The sequence below is a fragment of the Nelumbo nucifera genome, chromosome 1, assembly GCF_055504915.1.
Source record: "Nelumbo nucifera cultivar China Antique chromosome 1, China Antique-T2T, whole genome shotgun sequence".
Lineage (NCBI taxonomy): Eukaryota > Viridiplantae > Streptophyta > Magnoliopsida > Proteales > Nelumbonaceae > Nelumbo > Nelumbo nucifera.
Window position 1 is genome coordinate 178358712 of NC_142649.1, and position 10824 is coordinate 178369535.

Consider the following 10824-nt stretch of genomic DNA (forward strand, 5'->3'; position numbering starts at 1 on the left):
GGGAGGGTCCTTGGTGTCTTGGGGGGGATTTCAATGTAATTAGGTTTGTAATGAATCTAACAACCCCCAAAGAACAGTTACAACCAGCATGAGGAAGTTTAATGATTTCATTAATAATTGTGGTCTAAAGGATTTACCTCTCTTACAAGCCAATTTTACTTGGTCTAATTTCCAAGAAAACCCCCTTTGTTCAAAATTTGATGGGTTCCTATTTAATGAAGAGTGGGAGAATAATTGGAGGAACCTGATGGCTAGAGCCTTAACCAGAGTCACTTCTGATCACTGCCCTATCCAGTTAAGTCCTGAAACAATAGCCTCTAGTCCACGACCATTTAGATTTGAGAATATGTGGTTAACTCACCCGGATTTTGTGCACCTGATTGGGGAGTGGTGGAGAGAAGATTTAAGAGGGGTGAAGTGAAAGGGATTGGGATTCCACAAAAAGCTGAAAAGGTTGAGATCCAAAATCAAGGAGTGGAATAGGGAACACTTTGGAAGGATAGATGAGCAAAAAATTAATTTAGTATTTAGGATCGAGGAATTAGATTCCAAAGAAGCCCAAAGGATGATGAGTGAACAAGAAAGGGTTTTGAGAAGAAACTTAAAGAAGGATTTGGAAGAGGTTCTTCTGAGAGAGGAAATCTCTTGGAGGCAAAAGTCAAGACACGAATGGATTAAGGAAGGGGATGGGAATACAAAATTTTTCCATACGTTGGCTAATGGGAGGAGAAGAAAAAATTTCGTGGCTAAATTAGAGGTGAATGGGGAGGAAGTAACAAATCAAGATGAGATAGCAAGGTTGTTTGTGGATCATTTCAAGTCAATCTATAGGAAACCGGTGAACAATAGGCCAACATTGGAAGATTTGGATTGGATTAGGATATCTAAAGAACAAGTAAACTAGTTAGAAAGGGATTTTAGTGAAGAAGAGATCAGACAGATGGTATTTTCAATGGATAGATCCAAAGCACCTGGTCCAGATGGCTTCGCGATGGCTTTTTATCAGGAGTGTTGGGATGCGATTAAAGAAGACCTTGTTGGGGTGTTTCAAGAATTTGCAGAGAAAAAAAAGGTAAGTCCTGGAATTAATGCTACCTTCTTAGTCCTAATCCCAAAGAAGATAGATGCAAAGGACCCTAAGGAATATAGGCCGATTAGTCTGGTGACAAGCATCTATAAAGTCCTAGCTAAAGTGTTGTCTATGAGAATTCGAGTAGTGCTACCATCCATCATTAGTCAAGCACAAGGTGCTTTTGTGCAGGGAAGGCAAATAATAGATCAGATCTTAATAGCAAATGAGTGTGTGGAGGACACGAGAAAGTCGGGGATTCAAGGTTTTGCATGTAAGCTAGATTTAGAGAAGGCTTATGATCTTGTGGATTGGATTTTTTTACTAGAGGTTCTTGGGTGTTGTGGCTTTGGAGATAGATGGTGTAACTAGGTAAAGGGCTGTATTAGCTCCTGCCATTACTCAGTCTTGGTTAATGGGGTGGTTAAAGACTTTTTCCCAGCTTGTAGAGGCCTTAGACAAGGTGACCCACTCTCCCTGTTTCTCTTCACCTTAGTTGTAGATGTTTTAAATAGGTTAATCTCTAAGGCAGATAGGGAAGAGGAAGTGAACGGTTGGAGAATAGGAAGGAACAATGTCCGAGTAACCCATCTACAGTTTGCTGGCGATATCTTAATATTTTGTGAAGGGGGTGAAAGGCAAAAAGTGAGGAATAGAGCATTGCTACAACACTTTGAGAAGGTCTCCAATTTGAAGATAAACCTGAATAAGAGTTGTGTGGTAGGTGTCAATATGAATGAGGGGATTCTTTAGTCTGTGGCAGATTGTTTAGGTTGTCCCATTTCTTCTTGGCCCTTGCAGTACCTAGGTCTCCCCCTAGGGGCAAACCCAAAAGAGAGTAGTTTTTGGACCTTAGTTTTGGAAAAGTTTGAGAAAAGATTAGCTTCTTGGAAAAGAAACTACATCTCTATAGGGGGTAGAGTGACTTTATTGAGAGCCACCTTAGCAAACCTATCGGTCTATTTTCTACCTGTTTTTAGGATTCCTAATAGGGAGGCTAAGAAGTTGGAGAGATTAATGAGAACATTTCTTTGGGAGCCAGGGGAGGAAAAGAAAGATCTTATAATCAAATGGGAAATAGTTTGTAGGAGTAAAGAGGAAGGTGGACTGGGACTAGGAAGGTTGACTCTCAAGAATAAAGCTTTCTTAGGAAAATGGTTGTGGAGGTGACCTAGAAAGGGAGAGGTTGTGGCATGAAGTGATAGCTAGTATACATGACAGACTGGAAAATGGATGGGATGCGGGTGTATCACGTTAAGCAATGTTGGCATCTCCTTGGAAAGCAATCCAGAGTACCCTCCCTCAATTTCTCAACCTTGTCAGGTATGATGTCAATTCTGGTAATTCTGTTTTATTTTGGGAACACTTGGGTGGGTACTGTTGCCCTTAAGGACCAATTCCCATCTCTTTATTCTATTTCCCTTTACAAGGAAAAAGCTCTCTCTCATTTTCTCCCATCTCCTACTCCCTCGTCTTTAAGTTGGGACTTTGGTTTTCAGAGAGGTTTGAGGGATGATGAACTTAACAATGTTTCAGATCTGTTGTCTCTTCTTGGCAGTGTCTTTCTGGACCCTCTTAGTGTGGATGTGAGATTATGGTCCCCTCATCCAGAAGGTTACTTCTCTTGTGCTTCCTTTTTAAGTCCCTTTGCTCTTCTCTGAGACAGGAAGTTTTCCAACCAAGGAGATTTGGTCTAGACCTGTTCCACCTAAAATTGTTATTTTTTGCTGGGAGGTGTTTTATAGAAAGGTTAATACCTTGGTTTGCTTGTAGAAGAAAAGGCCTTTCATGTGTTTGTCCCCTAACTGGTGTGTACTTTGCAGGTCTAGTGGTGAGGATTGCTCCCACTTGTATCTTTTTCCTTTTCTAGTGCTATTTGGAGTTGGATTTTTTCTTTGTTTGGGTGCATGTGGAATCTGTCCACAGACTTAAGTCAGCTGTTCGATCCTTCCTTTTTTGTGTGGCCTACAAAAAAAGGAAAAATGATGTGGAGATGTATTAGAGCAGCCGCCTTATGGACAATCTGGGAAGAAAGGAATGCAAGGGTGTTCAAGGCTTGAAGGCGCGCCTCCAGGTGTACGCCTCCCATGCCGTTTAAAACATTTTCAAGGAAAAGGAAAGAAGCATTCAGGCTGTTGAGGATTGTATCTTTTTTCTTTTTTGATGAATAACTGATTACTTCATTGAATTTAAAAGAAAGTGTACAAGAGAAAGTGGGAAAGAGACAAGCCCTCTTATCTCTCCCCTTAGACTTTAATTATAATTAAAAATTACATTTGTGCCCAAAATGTTTGAATTCTCCCAACCCCTTGCTTGGCTAGTGCATCAGCCATTGAATTAGCTGTTCTTTTCACCCACTGTATTCTCAATTCCATGTCCTTTGTGATCCATCTGAATTTTTTCTTCTCATTATTGTATTTCCACATCCTACTTTCCTCGTCTAGTAGCCAAGCCACTACCAGTTTGAAATCTCCTTCAATGATTAGCTTTCTAACATTCATGGTTCTAGCCCTTTGCACCCCTTCCATAACTGCCCTTACATCCGCTCTGAGTGAGTCTCCTTCACCTGTTGGGCCTGAGAATAATGCACACTTTACCTTCCTCATCCCTGAATACACCTTCAATTCCTGACCTTCCTGGATTTCCAATGCTACTTCCGTCAAAGTTAAGCTTTATGAATCCTCTTTCAGGAGGGGCCCAGATAGGAATAACAGGCTGCTTATTGACATTTGGGTTTGCCACCACCTTCCAGTTCCTAATGATGTCATCAATGGATATATGTGAGAAGCTTTCTAAGGATTTCAGCCATTGAGCCACTCTAATCAGAATTGATTCAATCAATGTCTCTTTTATTCTTTCCTTTTCTCTAAAAATTCTTGCATTTCTTTCTTCCCACACTACCCAGATTATTGCCACCCTAGCACTCTTCACATTATGTTACCTATCTTCCTCGGCCATGGACAGGAAGTTGGGTCAAAAAGACTTTTGATGTCAGCCGGAGGTGTCCACCTGCATTCAAAGAACACACCAGTGTGGGGAAAGGCACCACTTTTTCCTCTTCCTTTGTAGTTAGCCAAAAGTATTTATTCTTTCTTGAATAACTTCCCAACAAAAAGCCACAATCCTAGGTGGGATAGGCTTGCACCATCCCTCCTTAACAGGAAAAGATTGAAGGGGACTAAGGGGAGGTTGGGTTAAAACTTTGAAGAAAGAGTTACAGGAGAACAGACCCGAAGAGGAAGGTGTCCAAATTCTTTCATCAGACTTATCAGGACCAAAGAAAATTCCTTCAAGGTTTTGGATTAAAGAGAGCACACTATCAATTTCTGAATCCCTTAATCCCCTTCTAAAGCCAAGGTTTCAATCAAAACCATTGGTTGAGTTTGAAGGGACTAAGAAAGTAGAAATTGGCTCATTCTTGAAACATGATAAAGAATACAAAGAGGGGTGCAAGTCCTTCAAAGGGGAGTTCCCATACCAGATTTGATCCCAGAATTTGATTAGGTTGCCAGAATTGAGTTCATACCTTACCAAGAGGCAAGAAACAAGGTAGAATCGCTTGTATGGCCTTCCAAGGTGAAGCTCTGGTAGCTTGTTGCAGTGAACCAGCATCCCATCCATTGTCCAATAGCCCGTGTATGCTCACCACCACCCTTGCCCAGAGTTTCTCTCTTGTTGAGGATTGTATCTTGACTGGGGCCATTCACTGGTTGAGAACAATGGACCTCTTTCATACTTTCTCCTTTGATGATATTTGGAGACACTGGATATCGGTGGCTAACAGCCATACAAGGAAGGACAGGGAATCTGCAGTGTGGATCCCTCCGCCTGAAGGATGGGTAAAGCTGAACTTTGATGGCAGCTGCCAAGGAAACCCAGGCCCATCGGGGATAGGAGGGGTGCTGAGAGATATGGAGAGCAACATCTTAGCCTTGTTTTCAGGTCCCGTGGGAATAGGAGACTCTAATAGAGCTGATTTTAGCGGTGGTACAAGGTATTCAGATTGCAGAACAACTAGGAGTTCAGCGATTGGTAGTTGAAGGAGATTCTAAGAATATTGTGGGATGGTTGACAGACCCAGCTTCAGCTATGTGGTGACACAGAGATTTATTGAGGAAAGTCAACTGGCTCACAAGAAACATGACTGTTGCCTCTCTTTGGGTGGGAAGATCAGCAAATACCTTAGCAGATGGGTTAGCTAAGCAGGGGGCTTCAAGGGAACATTTATTTTGGGCTGCTCTGTAATTTTACTTCGGGCTATTTCTGTTTAATTTGATGTAATACTTTATTAAAAGAGGGAACAGCTCGTACCTCTTTTTGGGTTTCCTGTATTGCCTTCTTATTTCTGGATTAATAAATTATTTTCATTGATAAAAAAAAAACAACATTCTTTTAATAGAGTACAAAGAAGGGTTACCTCCACAGGAAGGCTATATAAAATTAAATTTTGATGGCAGAAGAATGGGTAGCCTGGGGCAATCAGGGTAGGGAGTGTTTAGGAATGAGGAGAGTCATGTAATTGCAATGTTTTTAGGTCCGATTGGAGTAAGGGACTCATTGAGAGAAGAAATTATGGCTGTCACAGAAGGTGTGAAGAGAGCAAAAGAATTGAATATACAGAAATTGATAATAGAAGGGGATTCAAAGGTGGTAATCGGTTGGCTGATGAATTATGAAGAATCTCTTTGGATGCACAGGAATGAATCAAAAAGATTAGATGGATGATGAGCAGTATGATGCAATGGGTTCAGAGAGCTGCTAACCACATGGCTGATACTTTATCTAAACAAGGGGTTGCGAGGGATAATATGTTTTGAGCAAAGTTGTAATTATAGAAATGGGGAGAGGTTTGAGTCTCTCAAAAATAAGATTGTAATTGATAATGTAAATTTGTATATACTGTTTCTAATATTAATGAAATTCTTGTCACCATTGATTAAAAAAAAAACAAAACTTTTTTTGATAATGGGGAGAGGTTTGCATTCTATCTATTTGATTTATGTATGTGTTTTTCTTCTTTTCTAAATTTTTTTTCTGTTGTTACTTATTTTACAGGTTTGGTCCAGTTAACTTATTTTGGAGCACTCGCTATGACAAAGCAATGACTCTGTTCCTGACATGCCTCAAAGACTTTGCTGAGTTTGCAAATTCCAAGGACCAAGAAAACAATATACCAACAGAAAAGTGTTTCAAGCTCCCTTACAAGTAAGTCTTGTTCTATATTGAGAATCCTTTGGGGCAATGGAAGAAAAGTTGGTGTTGGTCTGATTTCATTCCTCTTAGATTTTTTTTTTATTATTTTTGGTTTGGTAACATCAGAATTTTATTGCATTAAAAAATATATAGTTTTGCAGAGTTTAGTGCTTTCCATCCCATCAAACCTCAGCTAATCCCTTTAATGTTCTTACCTAGGTATAGTACCCCAAAACAACTGTTGTCTAGTAGCTCCAGATTTAGCCAGCCATCAGCAAGGTAGTTTGCTGATCTTGGAACCCATCTGAATTGGACTCCAACCTTCAATAATAGGTTCCTAGTCTCCCTCAACATATATCTGTATTTCGACAAACCTGATCTGTTTTTAGCCTAAGAAACAATTTTTCTAATCTCTTTCAATTTGTAACTTCCTGAAGTTGAGCGCTATATCCATCCTCAATTTATGCAGCAAAGCCCATATTTCTACTTTATTACAATTGCCTACACTCGTAGGTCCTGAAAATAATGCCTGAATATGACCCTCCCAATTTCTAAATATTTCTCCAATTTGGTTCCCTAGACTGCACCCATCAAAGATCAGATTGATGCAATTGATGGTCGCGTGGATGCCAAATCTGATTTTGCTTGGTCCTTGTAGAAGGGGAAAATTCTACAACTTGGCAGTTTCTGCATGCCATCTATTGTGAACTGATGCAAGCCATCTGAAGTCTTTAACCTATGGTGGACCTTCACCAAAACATTCTCCAACACTTTCTCTTTGCTTCTTCATTTTTCTTTGAAAACCCTTGAATTCCTTTCCTTCTAATTGCACCAAAAGGATAGCTGCTCTAACACATTTCCACATAATCTTTTCCCCAATGTTTAGAGAACCTGACCAGGCATAGAACCAGAAAAGGGAGAGGTTCAACCGCGGTCAAACCATAGTTCGAACCATGATGATCTGGCATATACATATATATATATATATATTATAAGTTATATAAGTATTACATTTAATATATTTCACAAATATTATTACACTTGCATGTGGTAGATAGATGGTTTGTTTTTTAAGTTTTTAAAATAAATGATCAGGGTTCAACTCTCTTAACTCACACTTTCTTTAAAATATGTGTATTAAAGCAATAAATACATTAAAGGGGCACGAATAAATCCAAACAAAGAAATGGATTAATGGTTAACAAGACAATGCACATAAATAAGATAAGAGGTTTTGGGTTCAAGTCTTGTCATCAACATTTTGAAGTTTCTCTTCATGTAATGACTCGTAAGGTTTCATAAAACCAGGATTGGTTCACCAGTTTTCTGGTAAAACCGGATGGTCAGTCGGTTTTGGCCAGTTTTATGTGAATTATGGTTTTCAATGTATGACCAAACCGGCCAGAGGGCAGGGTCACAGTTTAACTGATCTGACCAGCTGGTCTGGTTCAGTTTTCTAAACGATGCCTTTTTATATGGGAGGAGCATCTTTAGATCCGTAGGGGGGCTCGCCCGCACCCAAATAAAGAGGAGAATAACTCACAAATGATGTTAGCAAATTGACAGAAGTATTCTCACCACTTGCCTCGTAGAGAAAACAAACAAGAGTTTATAGGAAGAGCAAGTCCTTTTTTTTTGTTTATGAAAATCATTTTGTTAATAGGAGGGGGGTGATGGTATAGGGTTGAGAGAGGTATTTGCTGTACATACCCTTTGTACAACCTCTTGTTGTACAGGGTCATTCTTTTTTATTATTAATGTAATATTTACTTCTTCCAAAAGAAAAAGAGGGGATAATTGCCATGATGGCCTTCTTTTCTAAAGATTCTCAAAGGTGTTGATTTTGTCATGATAGAATTTGCAGATAAAAGCTCTTATCCTATTAGGAGTAGGACCTTTTCACGACTTGGATGGGAATGTGGAGATGGATTACATGAAAGAGCTTCAAAGGACGCACAAGAGAAGACACCACTGGAGTTTAAGGTCTAAAGCCTCCCCTCCTGGCCTGAGGGATCTAGGAAGACTTCTTTCAGGTGTTCCAAGAGAGAGAGAGAGAGAGAAACCGTGTATATTGCCTCATGGTCCCTCAAGCATCTATGAAGACCCAAGTCCTATTCTAACCTTTTCTTAGAAGTTTGTCTCTGGCTAAACATTTTCCTTGCACGGTGGTACACGAATGGCACTTTAATGGGGACAGTAGGCTCCTAAATCTGTTTATGATAGAAAGGGGAATTACCACATGCCCTTGGATGGTTAAAAATGACATCACCGTGGACACTTTAGATTTGTGTCATTTAAACCCTTAATCTACTGGACCAGCTCGGAGATGATAACCATAAGCTTTTTAAAATAATGTCACCATGCTATCAATCTCTCAGTCATTTAATTTCTATGGCGACCGGGCATTGATATTGGTTCCATTGATCTGCACTTTATGCATATCTATCACCAAGGCCTCCCTGTTTTCTGCTATAAGAAATCAAGATGGGAAAGTTTCTATTTACGGCCTGTCATCTCACCAGTTTGCCCAAATGAATCCTCACATACATACCTTGAGATTTCAACCCCCCCACCAAAAAAAAGGGGGGGGGGGGTTAGCCATGGGATTATCTCCTTTAGTTGTGATAGTTATATTGCAAATGTATTTTTTTTTGTATGTGTGTGTGTGTTGAGGATGTTCTTGAATCATAGGTCTTTTTTGACTTTTTGTATAGAATTCTGCAAACTGTAATGTGCATGCCATTATTCTTTGATAAAATTGTACAATTAAAAAGTATATTCATTGGCATTGAACAATATAAAGTAAATAGATGTTGCCATTAGTCACAAAAAACATCTATCTAGCTTATGTTTAGGACAAATCTTTTATTTTTATTTTTGATGGATTTCTTTAGGACAAGTCTTTTTCTTTTCCAGAAAGGATGGAAGTTTTTACTGGTGCAGATGGAAAAGGATTGGCTTTAGGGAAAAAGTAATCCAAGCTCATAATCATCCTCCAAGCTTTATTCCAGCTATATGGGGTTGGCTACATGAATCCTTCACCATTTCGTTTTGTTTAAAGCCATAACCATTGTTAAATTATTGGTGCTTAAATCATCTTTTACTACTACCCTAGTCTTTTTTGGTCTACCCCTAGCCCTTTTAGCTTGCAACAAATCACTTCTTCTTACAGGTGCTGTTGGTGGTTTTCTATGCACATGACCAAAGCCATTTAAGTCTACCTTCTGTCATTTTATCTCCTATTGGAGCTACTCCTAGTTTTTTTTTTTTCGATTGACCTCATTTCTAACACTACCCTTTCTAGTTTTTCCACTCATCCATCTTGGCATATGCATTTCTGCCACACATTTTTTTTAACATTTTATTGACTGCCCAACACTCTGCTCCATACAACATGGCTATGAATTTTTCTTTTAATCCAAATGGTATTTATCTTTCACATAAAAGTTAAAATGCATCCCTTCCATTTTTCCCATCATACTCTCATTCTATCGGGCAACATCCTCAACCTCTCCTTGGTTATGAATTGTTGAACCAAGGTACCAAAAAAAACTACATTGAGTTATCTCTTGGTCTTTAAGCCCTTGTAGAGTCTCCAACTCTAACTGGTCCTGAGAATGAGGAAAGAATGTTGTTATCCTTCTCTCTCAAAACCCCTCATATATTCTGTTTTAGTTCTACATATTTTAAAACCTCTTGCTTCTAAGGTATTTGTCCATGGTTTAATTTTGCATTTAATCCTTAATTAGCTTCATCAATGAAAACAATGTTATCAGCACTAACATGCACCAAAGGGCCTTCTCCTGAATGTTTAGCCAATTCATCTAAGACTAAGTGCAAGTAAATAAGGGCTAAGTGCCATGCCTTGGTGAAGACTCATCATAACTATAAAGTCTGATGCCTCCCCTACAGGTGTTCTAACATTAGTTGTTGCACCTTCATATATAAGTAAACCAAACTACTATATAAGGGCAGCCCAGTGCACGAGGCTTCTGCCAATGTGGGATCTAGGGAGGAATAGATGTATGCAGCCTTAACACTACACACACACGGGCTGTTTCCAAGATATGAAAGGTGTCGAACTTTCTTGAAATATTTCAGATTCTAATTATCCATGGCTAATTATTGCAGGATTGAGAACGACAGAGTGGAGAACTACACAATCACACAAAGCTTCAACAAGCAGGAGAATTGGACTAAGGCTCTCAAGTATACCCTCTGCAATCTGAAATGGGCTTTGTATTGGTTTGTTGGGAATACAAATTTTCAGCCTCTTTCTGCCATTGTCTCTTCCCATGCTGAAGTTCCGGCAATGGGTTCTTTGTACAGTAAGCATGCTACAGACTCCAAGTCTGAATCTCGAAACTTGTCCAACCCATGATACAATGACATGCTGCCCTTGTCCATACCAACATGTACATAGACATAAGCATGCAAATCCTTTTGTTTAGTTTGTAATTATGTATGAAAATATTTGCAAGTTTCTCTATTGTATTACCTTGGTGATCAATTGCAACAACAAAATCTCTACGAAAATTTCAAGGGATAGAGCATTGCATAAA

General features: G+C 39.3%; 1 protein-coding gene across 5 annotated transcripts in view; it reads left to right on the plus strand.

The window, feature by feature from the left end:
- The window catches only part of ATG6 (AUTOPHAGY 6), a 34149-nt gene extending 23325 nt beyond the window's left edge, over positions 1-10824 (plus strand). For all 5 annotated transcript variants that reach the window (XR_016080718.1, XR_016080719.1, XR_016080720.1 and 2 more), the window contains 2 exons: positions 6125-6274; positions 10394-10824. Coding sequence is in view for 2 of the 5 variants with exons in the window: in XM_088895418.1 (XP_088751544.1) it covers positions 6125-6274; positions 10394-10643 (400 nt within the window). In the remaining 3 variants the exon portion in view is untranslated. The remainder of the gene's footprint in view (positions 1-6124; positions 6275-10393) is intronic.